Raw genomic sequence first — 12,692 nt, forward strand, 5'->3', positions numbered from 1 at the left:
CTAGAGCCCCTTAGCCTGAGTTCAGTCGTTAAGTCGTGTCTGACTCTTTGAGACCCCATGAACTGCAGCATGGCAGGCTTCCCTGTCCTTCATTGTCTCCCAAAGTTTGCTCAAACTCATGTCCATTGAGTTGGTGATGCCATTCAACCATCTCATCTTCTGTAGCCCCCCTTTCCTTTTGCCTTTAATCTTTCCCAGCATCAGGGTCTTTTCCAATGAGTCGGCTCTTCGCTTCAGGTGGCCAAAGTATTGGAGCTTCAGCTTTAGCATCAGTCTTTCCAATGAATGTTCAGGGTTGATTTCCTTTAGGAAGTGTCCAGATACTAAATCTAATAATGAAAAGGAGCGGGGTTCTTCCCTGGTGGTCCAGTGGTAGAGAATTTGCCTTCCAAGACAGGGATGCAGGTTCAAACCCTAACCAGGGAACTAAGATTCCACATGCCTCAGAACTAACCCCACGTGCTGCAGCTACTGAGCCCAGACACTATATGCCTCAACTAAGATCCCACATGCCTCGATTAAGACCTGAGGCAACCAAAATAAAAAATAATTAATTTTTTTTTAAAGGGAGATCATTAGAATGTCGTGGTGCAGTACATGCTTGTTGCTTTTAACTCTCGAGGTGGTTCTAACCAAAACAGAAAGGATGGCCTTTTCCAGAGCACTCTGTCAGGCCTGGAGCTCCCAAGATGTCTCCTGTGTTTGCATTAACGTTTCCCGGTGAATGTCAACGGAGACTCAAGAATAAGTCAACACAGGTCCTCACAGTAAATGGCAAGGCTTGTTAGCAGAGTAAACCGTGTGCTTAGCCTGTCTTAAAAGAATCTTTGCTGAGTAAACAAAAGGAAGGCTTTACTTGAGAGTAAACACAGCCAGGAGCTGAGGTGCGCCCGAGGGCTGGAAGGCAACTCTGCTGGCATAGGCTGCTTTGTGGGGCCCTGAGAAGGAGCTGGGATTGGCCGCGTGTGAGGCAGAAGCGTCATGCAAGCAGCTCATGCAAGCCGTTCATGCCGGGAGGGGCGTGGGGTGGGAGGATCAGAGAGATCATGGGACTTACTGATTATCACACAGCCAGCTGAAGCAGGATAAGACCACTCTTACCCAACAGCCTCTGCTCCCCCAAGGAGCCAGTTCTCTTGGTGAGGAGGCAAAAACCCAGACTCTGAAAGGACCCTTAGAGAGGAGAATCTGGAGGTCCATCTCATTTGCTATGACGTGTCAAAGAGCTGATGTCTTAAACCTTCCCAGGACAATTTTTATACTTGGAGACAACTTCAAGGAAGTAAAACCCTAATGAAGACAGAGTGGGAAAATATTTTTGGTCCAAATAGGTGACCAACTCTCTGTCTCCAAATGTTAACGCTGATTCAATGTTATCCTTAATGGTAGTGGCTAAGGAAACAAACCTTGAGAGCTTCTGGTCCTGTGCCCACACCTCATAACCTCCTTGACAGCCTTGTTTACATGAGCTCCTCATTTTCCCAAGAGGAAAAAAAAGAAACTGGGGTATGAAATCTTTGACCCATAAACTTGTTCGTCTCCAAAACCTAAGTGCAACCACGTCTCAAATAACTTTTCAAATAACACACATGTACACAAACCTCAACCAACTTGAATCATTCCACTTTTTGTTTAGTTTTTGGACTCCTTTCCTTGTTCTTGAAAGGGTATGAGAACAGAGATCAAAGTATGCTGTGAAGTCATTACAAGAGCCAAACACACACACAAAAAATTTTTTTAATCAATACCAAGAAGAGGATGAAGAAGCAAGTCCATTATCCATTTAGGTCAATTTAATTGCCAAGGTTGGGCATCAAGCCTGGTGTTGTTTCTCAGGCACAGAAGTGAGCGTGATAAGTCACAGGGCTCTTTTATTATAAAGGAGGCATGGCTACCAGTTCCCTGGAGGATACAAACTTTCTCCTGGCCCTAAATTTAAAAGAATTTTTCACACAAGACCCTATTTGGGAGACAGTAACAGCACAACAGCCTCCATAAGTTTTATGGCAAAAGCAGAAGCTGTTTTCATGAGGCTGTTCCTTCCAACAACCTTGGAGGAAAGCCAAGCCGACACCAGCTGGCACAGCAGCGCAGTAACGCTCTTCCTTGCTTTTAGACAAGAAGTGAACTTAAGCATAGGAAGAGGAGAAGTCAAAAGTGCCGAGGCAATTACACAGGAGGCAAAACCATACGAAAATGTGCATGGTTTCCTCCTAACTGGGTCACTGGCGGGCACACAAACATGCCTTTCCTTTCAGATGTGTGGACTGACTCACTCCCCCTGGGCCAACAGCCTGCACCCCTACCTGCCTGCCTCATACTCCCCAGCTCACCCAAGCTCTCCTACCAGAGGCAAACTTACCCATGTAGTTATTCCTATGATCGACCACATGGTAGCAGCAATGAGCAAGCATCTGGAAGAAAAAACTTCCCAAATTGCCTTTGTAAGCAAAGCCATCCGGCATGAATGCAATTCTACCAATCTACTAATTCCATTAATCCTGATAATCCAATATATGACTGTTTCCATAAATATTTAAAGGGTGTAAAACTAAAACAGCTGCTCCAATAGTAGGAATTATTTCTCAGACGCTCTTTTTAATTTTTTAAGTGTCAACCCATCATATGAGATAGCAAAGAAATGCTAATATTTTTAAAACAGGAACTGTACTAAGTTTTTTACATGTGCCATTTCATTGAATCCTTCAAGAACTCTATGAGGTCGGTATCACCATTAACCCCATCAAGCATATGAAGAAATGGAGGCACAGAGAGGTTAGACAACTCACCTAAGGTCACATAGCCCTGTTGAGAGGCAGAATGGGATTTGAGTTAACACAGGTAGTCTGACATCAGAGCACGTAAGCTTGTATCCTAAAAGACCAATGGGATCTCAGGGCTGGAAGAGGTATCAATCCACACTCATTCCCTAAACAGAGGTTGTCTTCTTTATATCAGCCTCAGACTAAATGCCCAGCAAAGTTTTTCCTTATTTTGATCTAAAACTCTATGAAAATTGGTCACAGTTCTTCCCTCCAGAGCTTTTTGGAATAAAGTGAGTTTCTCTTCCATATTAAAGCCCCTTTAAGTTTTGAAAAATTAATAATAATAACATTCACTGTTGCTCCCTAGCCCTCAACCAGCCCTACAGCAAGAACAGGGTCATTATTTCCCATTTACAAATACATCCTAACCTGCTGGCTGATGAAAGTGCTGGGCAATCCTGACAGAGAGGTTTCACAACAGATTAGTTGCCTTAAGCCATTCACTAGCACCATCAACCACATTACCATTACTAAACCAGACTTAAGAGCTGTTAAAAGTACTGCTCTTTTTTAAAAGGCATTTTAAAATGTTCATGGTTTTTTTAAAATGCAAGCAATATGGAAAAGGATAAATTGAAATGGAAAAAAAATCTCTCTCCTGCCCCATCCAATCTATCCTCTCAGAGGTAATCACTCCAGTTACTTTTGAATCTTTCCAGAAATTTTCTTTACACACATAAACATATGCATATGAAATTTTAGGGTCATATTATGTATAACACTCTGCAACTTGCCTTTTTTCACTTCAGGTATCATAGATATCTTTCAATAGCAGCTCTCCTGTTAATGGCCACATAAAAGCCTCCTCTCATGCCCTTAAAAAAAAGCCTCTTCTTGCAAATAATGCTCCAGTGAAACTGTACATATATTTTTGGATGGATTCCTGTAAGTGAAATTCCTGAGTGGAAAGTAAGGACACTTATTAACTCTGTGAGAGAGAACCCAATTACAGTCCTTAAAAAGTTGTAGTCATTTTCACTTACAGCAACAATCTGTTTTCCAAATGCTGACAACATGGTTTATATTCTGTTAAATCTTCCTTCAGTGTCTGAAGATAGTTATTGTCATTCTTTTTTTTAATTTTATTTTTACTTTATATTGATTTACAATGTGTTAGTTTCAGGTGGACAGTCATTCCTTTTTACCAACCATTTTCATGGCAGGCACTGCGTAGGAGCTGGGAGTTTACAGTTACTCCTGGATCCAGGAGTTCCCAACCCTACTCAGGAAGCTGTTTTTGTTTCATTCAGGTTTTTTTTTTTGTTTTGTGTCGTTTTAACAGCTTCCCAGATGACTCAGCGAATAATAAGCAGCCAAAAGTGGAGCAAATCTCGCTTCTTTCTCTGGGCAAAAAATGAAAACCATTTTCCTTGGTTTCCGTTTGAAACCAAGGTGCTGGGAACAGTCAGGATCCACTTCCCCCAAAATATCAGAACAGGGAACTAACTCCGTTATATTAACTAGTGATACCCAAACGCCAATATCTATTATTGCTCCCAACCCCTCAAAAATACAGCCTTGTGGTAGGAACAGGCTCATTATCCCCAGTTTACAAATTATGCCCCATCCCATTTCTGTTGGGATGATGAAAGTGTAGGAATCTCCTATTTCACAACAGATTACTTGTCTCGATCCAGTAACCAGCGCCCGCTACCGCGATACTGTCCTCAATCCAGACTTTAAAATTGTTCGTGGAATTGAGGCTAATGGGCATGGGTCCTTTGTAGCTCAGCTGGTTAAGAATCCGCCTGCAATGCTGGTTAAGAATCCGCCTGCGATGCGGAAGACCTAGGTTCGATCCCTGGGTTGGGAAGATCCCCTGGAGAAGGGAAAGGTTATCCACTTCAGTACTCTGGCCTGGAAGTCCATGGGGTCGCAGAGTCCAACACGACTGAGCGACTTTCAGACAGATCAGAAAAGCCCAGAGGCGGCGTGCGCGCCCCTAGCGGTCAATAGGTCCCAGTGCAACTGAGGAGTTCCGCTTGCCTGGGCCACGAGCGGCTTCTATCCCCGCCTCCCGACCCGCCCCTTCCTCCCAGCGCGGAGGTTGATTGGCAAGAGGCGAACCACAAGACATTGAGCGCGGGTGTTCCAAGCCTAGCATTACTGCCAGTTGAGGGAAACGGATTTCTACGGAATATAAGGCTGAAGTGGGCTGAGAACACGTCACCCGGCCGCCTGGTCTCAGTCCGCAAGCTTTCCTGCATGTTCTCCTTCATCCTAGGCAATGTGAACGTGACGGGGGAAGCGACAGGCCACCGTGTTCAGAAGGAAGTTGGAGGGCTGCCCGGCGCCACGCCTTGCTGCCGCAGTCCTCCCTACTGAGAATTCCAGTTCGTCAGTATGGGCTGGCCGGGCTTCACCTGGGGGAAAGACGAGATGCTCCAGCTTCAGTCGGAGAAACCAGGTCCTGCAGGGAAGGAATGTGTAAAGCCAGACCTGGTATAAGCATCATCTGGGCCCCTGGGCTCCCACCTCAGGCCATGAATATCCACACCTGTACTTGGCAACCTGGAAGGTGAGCAGTTGGTGGAAGGGAGTAGGCCGGCTGCTGTGGAAAGGGCACTCACGGATCCAGAGGCTTGGGTTCCAGTTCCAGGCACTGCTGCTGAGCAAGGTCCTCCTCCTGCCTGGGCCCTGGTTACCTTCCGTGTGAAAGGAGAGAGCTGGACTGTGATAAATAGTAAATGCCAACAGCGAGCCAGGCGATGTGATAAGTACCGGCGGGTACAGGTGAGCAACACAGACAGCCTGATCCTGGAACTCACTATGTGGAGGTAAGATATTGAAGTCATAAATGCACAATTACACATTTACTTTTAAGAACTGGTATGCAGGGAACTTAGAGCAGGGATGTAAGATAGCCTAGGGCTTCCTGAGTCTGGAAGTAGAATTAATTGGGGTAGGCAGTGGATGGCCCAGGGAGATGGGGGACACAGCAAGTACAAAGATCTAGAAGGTGAAAAACACATATTTCTTACCTTAATTGGACATCATCATAACCCTCAAAGTATACCAGTAAAGTGAGTAGAAGTTTCACTGAGTTAAACTGAGTAGACCTTGATTTTCTGGAAGCCCATAACTACTTGAGAAATCCTGTAAAATCATGAGCCTGTGGACATGACGTGACAGGGAGGTGACAGGTCACCGTGTCCAGAAGGAAGCTTCAGTTCAGTTCAGTTCAGTCACTCAGTCGTGTCCAACTCTCTGCGACCCCATGGACTGCAGCACGCCAGGCCTCCCTGTCCATCGCCAGCTCCCAGAGTTTACTCAAACTCATGTCCATTAAGTCGGTGATGCCATCCAACCATCTCATCCTCTGTCACCCCCTTCTCCTCCTGCCTTCAATCTTTCCCAGCATCAGGGTCTTTTCCAATGAGTCAGCTCTTTGCATGAGGTGGCCAAAGTACTGGAGTTTCAGCTTCAGCATCAGTCCTTCCAATGAACACCCAGGACTGATCTCCTTTAGGATGGACTGGTTGGATCTCCTTGCAGTCCAAGGGATTCTCAAGAGTCTTCTCCAACACCACAGTTCAAAAGCATCAATTCTTTGGCATTCAACTTTCTTTATAGTCCAACTCTCACATCCATACATGACTACTGGAACACATTAATATTACAGAAGATTGTTGAATCCGATCTGAACAGTCCAAGTTCCATGAAGCATTCTCTGTGGTGTCTGTGTTCTGACTTTGAGGGGACATCTTCAATTTCAGAACTAAAAACATCAATCTTCTCTTAAAAACAGCTCCCAGCTCAAGCTTGTATGTCCAGGCTTGATCGCAAAGATAAGGAGATGAGAGAGAAGTGGCTTGTAAAGTGACAGAGAAAAAATTCAAGTTGATTGCCGTACCTTATAAAAGCAAATGTGTGGAAGGGACACCAGGTCTGGTAGAAGAACAGCTGATTTGAGACAAATGAGGCGGCAGACCCTGTGCTAGCTGTGTGAACTTGACAGGGCACTCAAACTCTCCCAGGAACTGGTTCTTGATGTATAAGCAGGGCTAATTAAGTTCTTCTGACACACACAGTTCAGAATGGGAGAATGTGTGAGTTATTTATAAAGTGCTACCCAACCAAATCAGCAATCACCTGGTCACACTGCTACCTCAGAATTCTACTGTATATACTCCTTCAAAAGGATTTCATGTATAATATTTAAATTTGTAGTAATATACCAAGTTGTTTTGTGGTATAAATATTTTGAATTCTTTCAATTCCTTTTCTCCTTTCCAAAAGGTGGTTTTAAAATCTCACAAAAAAATAAAAATAAAATAAATAAAATAAAATAAAATCTCACACACATGGATCTTTCCTTATCAATTTTTGTTGAGAAGACCACCAACAACAAAACATTAATAGTATTAACAGTTGACAGGAAGGACCTTTAGTTTTTTAAACCTATTCCCCCCCCCCCCCCCAAAAAATAAAACCCATCCCATTGTGCAACACAGTGAAAACGTGGATTTTTTGTTTTCTTAGATGGTTTGTCCATGAGCACGTCCGTTCCTAAAATTCTTCTAAACATGAGGATTAGAGCCCATATTGCTCCTTGGAAGAAAAGCTATGACAAACCTAGACAGCATATTAAAAAGCAGAGACATTACTTTGCCAACAAAGGTCCATCCAGTCAAAGCTATGGTTTTTCCTGTAGTTATATATGGATGTGAGAGTTGGACCATAAAGAAAGCTGAGGGCTCAAGAATTGATGCTTTTGAACTGTGGTGTTGGAGAAGACTCTTGAGAGTCCCTTGGACAGCAAGGAGACCAAACCTGTCCATCCTAAAGGAAATCAGTCCTGAATATTCAGTGGAAAGACTGATGCTGAAGCTGAAACTCCAATACTTTGGCCACCTGATTTGAAGAACTGACTCACTAGAAAAGACCTTGATACTGGGAAAGACTGAAGGCAGGTGAAGGGGACGACAGAGGATAAGATGGCTGGATGGCATCACTGACTCAATGGACATGAGTTTGAGCAAGCTGTGGGAGTTGGTGATGGACAGGGAGGCCTGGCGTGCTGCAATCTAAACAGTTCAGTCACTCAGCCGTGTCTAACTCTTTGCAACCCCATGGACTGCAGCACGCCAGGCCCCCCTGTCCATCACCAACTCCCAGAGCTTGCTCAAACTTATGTCCATTGAGTCAGTGATGCCATCCAGCCAACTCGTCCTGTCATCTCCAACACCACCATTCAAAACCATCAATTCTTCTGCACTCAGCTTTCTTTATGGTCCAACTCTCACATCCATACATGACTACTGGGAAAACCATAGCTTTGACTAGATGGACCTTTGTCAGCAAAGTAATGTCTCTGCTTTTTAATATGCTGTCTAGTTTGGTCATGGCTTTTCTTCCAAGGAACAAGCATTTTAATTTCATGGCTGCAGTCACCATCTGCAGTGATTTGGGAGCCCAAGAAAATAGTCTGAGTTTTAAGCCAGCTTTTTTACTCTCCTCTTTCACTTTCATCAAGAGGCTCTTCAGTTCCTCTTCACTTTCTGCCATAGATGTGGTGTCATCTGCGTATCTGAGGTTATTAATATTTCTCCCAGCAATCTTGATTCCAGCTTGTGCTTCATCCAGCCCAGCATTTTGCATGATGTACTCTGCATTTGTGTTAAATAAGCGGGGTAACATTACAGCCTAAACGTACTCCTTTCCCAATTTGGAACCAGTCCATTGTTCCATGTTCAGTTCTGTCGCTTCTTGACCTACATACAGGTTTCCTAAAAGGGAGATAAGGTGGTCTGGCATTCCCATCTCTTAAAAGAATTTTCCAGTTTGTTGTGATCCACGTAGTCAAAGGCTTTGGCATAGTCAATAAAGCAGTGTTTTTCTGGAACTCTCTTGCTTTTTCTATTAGCTTCTTGCTAATGCAGCATTAGAGGGGTGAGTGAGCTGTCCATGGACCTAGACACACTTTCAGTGGCCACAGACATGAATAAAATTTTAACAATGCAACTGTTTAAACAAACAAGTATGCTTGGTGAACAAGTATGCTGTGTGAAACTAGCTATGAGACACCAAAGCTGCTGCATGATCCAGCAGGATCAGCACGAAAGGGACCTGGGGAGCACAAGGCTTGCCTGGGATTCAGGAACCTGTGTTCTTTGTACCTTATGCAGAAGGGAAGTAACATGCACGTGCCAGCAAGTGTTACTTGGTTCATTCTCCAATATGAAGTTATTCTCACTTTGCAAAGGAAATCAAGGCCCAGGGAACTGGAAGGTGGGTGGAACTGGGCAGGCTTTATTAATTGGTAACAAATGAATAAGACTGCTATGGCCTGCTAATTTGATTATCAGGACATTCTTTGGAAAAACCATTTTTAGCTCTACTATTAATAGATTTTTACTATATTCAGATTTCTTTTGGGACTTCCCAGGTGGTCCAGTGGTTAAGAATCCGCCTGCCAGTGCAGGGGACACAGGTTTGATCCCTGGTCTGGGAAGATCCTACACATCTCTGATCAACTAAGCATGTGCACTTAAATGCCTATGCTCCATAAAAGCCACAAGAAGCCAGCACACAATGGAGTCTCCATCCCTGCCTGCAGCAATGGGCAAGGCCGGGGCAAAGCGGTCAAGACCCAGCACAAACCGAAAGATTAAGTTTTAAATCTAAATACTTCCTTCACTACATATGAGAAAGCTGATGCAGGAGCAGCAGGGGCAGGAGCATGGGGAGCAATGCAGTCAAAGCTGGCTTTGGAGTCACTGCTTCCCTGATAGCTTAGTTGGTAAAGAATCTGCCTGCAATGATTTGATTCCCAAGTTGGGAAGATCCCCTGAAGGGAAAGGCTACCCACTCCAGTATTTTGACCTGGAGAATCCCGTAGAGTTGGACACAACTGAGTGGACTTTCACTTGGAGTCACTGTGTGGTTTTAATCCATGAATTTACTGTGCTAATTACTTATTAGCACTATACTGGCCTTCATTTAGGTTAGCCGTTATTCATTGTTTATCTCCAAAATTTGAATGACACTTGTTATTTTTCTCATTGTACCCCACCTGTCTCAAGGTCCTAATTTATTTACACCTTACAATTTTCTGTCAGATATGAATGTCTTGGGCCTTTTAAAAGTGTTTTGAGCTTTACATAAATGGTAATATGCTATATATACTTATGTACTTTACTAGGACCACTTACTTTGTTTGAATGTTGTTGTTCAATCACTAAGTCATGTCCAACTCTTCAATGGACCATTGAGACTTGTAGTCCTACAACTCCACAACCTCATGTCCCTACCAAATGCACAGATGTGCCAAGTGCCTAGCACCTAACAGATGCTCTGAATATACATTTTATATGAATCCAAGTTCTAGAGTGGCCCTGGCATTTTGAAAAATGAACCAATTTACCCTTCGTACCATTGTTCAGTCACTCCTCCCCACAGAGCTACTTCATCTTTCAAAAATCTGAGATCTGGATCACACACCCCCATGCCTAACAGTGACTTATTCAGGTCTAAAGAACAAATCCTGTAATCATGAAGTCATGTGAGTAATCTGGACAAGGTGTCTGCTCTGAACTTTTCTCCTCTAGCCTCCCCATGCAGTTCTCAACACTGCACCCAGCTCCTGTCATGTTCAGAAACACTGAAAGCCAAAGTTCATTTTCACACAACACCCCCCCAGAACTATCAGTTAAGACCAACAGCAGCAAATAGCTTTTTATTGAATGTGTTACTAAAGAGGTTTAGTCAAAAAGACCAAAGCCCATGTCATCATCAGACTCTTCAGATTCTTCTTTCTTTGCTTCTACTTTCTTCTCCTCAGCTAAAAACAAAGCAAAAGACAGTCAGTTACCTCACTAAAACTCCAAAGAGCTCCAGGCCCTACAACTCACATAGTCAAAAATATCCTAGCTTTCCCTCATCAAATGATGCCTCTTGTTTTCAGATTTCTACACATCTACTCTTAGCAAATGAAGAATTTTGCCCCTAGTACCTTTAATCTCCACACTCCTCCCTCCAATACAAGTCTCCTACCTGGGGCAGCAGCAGTGGCTGGAGCAGGACCTCCTGCTGGTGCAGCACCAGCTGCCGGGGCAGGTCCACCTGCCCCCACGTTGCAGATGAGGCTCCCGATGTTGACATTGGCCAAAGCCTGCAACACATGTGCATACTCAGGTAAATGCTTAGTTCTGGCCTCCTATTACAGCACCAAAATGCTGGCTTAACTTACAAGTAGAAATTTCAAGATACCTTAAACGCTCAAACTAGGATTTTTTTCCACAGTTCATGTCTCCTCTTAACAGTGAATTCAATCTTTTCAGACTGTTATGTAATTCTATGTAATTTTCCCCAAAGGAATTCACTAACAGAGATATAGGCACAGTGTTTCCAATCTCAAGATTGAAGAACAGGAGGTGAATAGTTAGAGGCTATTAGTTTCACTTGCCAGAGATTAAGTAACCTACACCGTGGAAGGTGGCCACCGCTAAATTCCTTGGTCTTTTATATTCCAATACAGAATAAGCAATCAGTAAAATGTCACCACCATGCTGGCAGGATTTACTTGGAACATCATGGATAGTATATCTTGGATGACCCTTTTATAATGAAAGAATGACCTGGTAATATATTTTCCTCATGATTTTAGAACATTAGAGAAAGCAGGGTATGAGACCATGAGAAAAAGACACCAGAGCAAAACCAGAATTAGCTCCTAGAGATGGAAATATGAGGAAATACCCCTTCTATTTGGACAAGTCCAGTGAAACATATAGGGCCTTCCAGCACTTTTGGAGGTTAGCAGGAGCACGTGATTGAATAAATCAGTAGGTCTTCCAAAGCTTGCTTCTCCAAATCACCTTTTCACCATCACCTTACCTTTGCAAACAAACCTGGCCAGAAAGGCTCAACATTTACACCGGCTGCTTTAATGAGGGCATTGATCTTATCCTCCTAAAACAAACAAAATGGGTACCCCATCAGAGAGCACTTTCGTAAATGTCTCCAAAATACTGCAAATTGAAAGCAAATCACTGATAAACTGGGTACAAAAGTACCGTTTACCAATCCGAGTACTCTATTGGCACTGTATGTAAACTAATCTAAGACGACCGTTTCTTCCACTCTGAAGAAATGCTTCTGCTCCCGTGTGCCAGGTACTTTGCAAGGCCTCGAGTTCATCGCTGCCATTTCGCAGCTGGGACCTGCCCAAGTTACACTGCTATTTTAAACTGTGAGGCAAGGCCAGAGGTGGAGCAGAGCGCAGTGTTCCCCTCCACACCACACAGCCATGCCCCACAAGACCTACTCAGAGAGCCAAGGAAATCACACCCAAAGTAGATATAGTGTCCTGGGACACGTTATAACTGCGCATGAGGCTACCCACAGGTTGCACGTTTCTCTAAATAAGAAAAAGGTTTTCAAAGTCGGACCGCTCCGCTGTAGGTGAAACTCACTCACTCCAGGGCGGGCACGTGGCCGACGCCGCAAACAGTCCGCACATGGGCCCATCCGATGGGTGCCCGTCCCGCCAGTCCGCCCCTCCGCCCGGTGTCGACGGCCGCCGCTCCCACCGGAAGGGCCTGCCCCGGACGCCTGCGAGGGTGGGGAACCGGCCGCCCACACAGGCCGCCACGCCGCCGGCCCAGGCCCGCACTCACCGTGACCGTCACTTCATCGTCGTGCAGAATGAGGGCAGAGTAGATGCAAGCGAGCTCCGAGACGGAGGCCATGGTGCAGGCGACTGCTAGGTGGGGGCTGCCGGGCGCGGTGCTAGTCGCCGGATGAAGTGAGGGCCTCACCCCAAAACGGCCTTAGCTTCCTCGGAAGAACCGAGCACCTTAGCGGCAGCGGAGGAAAGAGAGCCGCGCGCCTGCGCGCAGCTTCTTATACCGGTCACGCGAACCA

The 12,692-nt window shown here is 44.8% G+C and overlaps 1 protein-coding gene across 1 annotated transcript; it reads right to left on the bottom strand.

The window, feature by feature from the left end:
• Positions 1 to 10,476: 10,476 nt before the first annotated feature.
• On the bottom strand, positions 10,477 to 12,656 carry RPLP1 (ribosomal protein lateral stalk subunit P1). The gene is made up of 4 exons (XM_061157977.1): positions 12,446 to 12,656; positions 11,664 to 11,738; positions 10,821 to 10,938; positions 10,477 to 10,608 (listed from the first exon to the last, which is right to left on the bottom strand). The coding sequence occupies exons 1-4, from the start codon at positions 12,515 to 12,517 to the stop codon at positions 10,529 to 10,531; spliced, it is 345 nt and encodes a 114-aa protein (XP_061013960.1). The 5' UTR covers positions 12,518 to 12,656; the 3' UTR covers positions 10,477 to 10,528.
• Between the last annotated feature and the right edge of the window lie 36 nt (positions 12,657 to 12,692).

Source organism: Dama dama, chromosome 12 (assembly GCF_033118175.1).
Source record: "Dama dama isolate Ldn47 chromosome 12, ASM3311817v1, whole genome shotgun sequence".
Taxonomy (NCBI): domain Eukaryota; kingdom Metazoa; phylum Chordata; class Mammalia; order Artiodactyla; family Cervidae; genus Dama; species Dama dama.

Bases quoted from the DNA above. Each gene is read 5' to 3' on its own strand.
- RPLP1 (XM_061157977.1), bottom strand. From the start codon at position 12,517: ATGGCCTCCGTCTCGGAGCTCGCTTGCATCTACTCTGCCCTCATTCTG. The intron at 10,939-11,663 runs GTAAGGTGATGG...CATGTGTTGCAG, and splicing joins GGCCAGGTTTGTTTGCAAAG to GCTTTGGCCAATGTCAACAT. The intron at 10,609-10,820 runs GTAGGAGACTTG...CTTTGTTTTTAG, and splicing joins AGCCACTGCTGCTGCCCCAG to CTGAGGAGAAGAAAGTAGAA.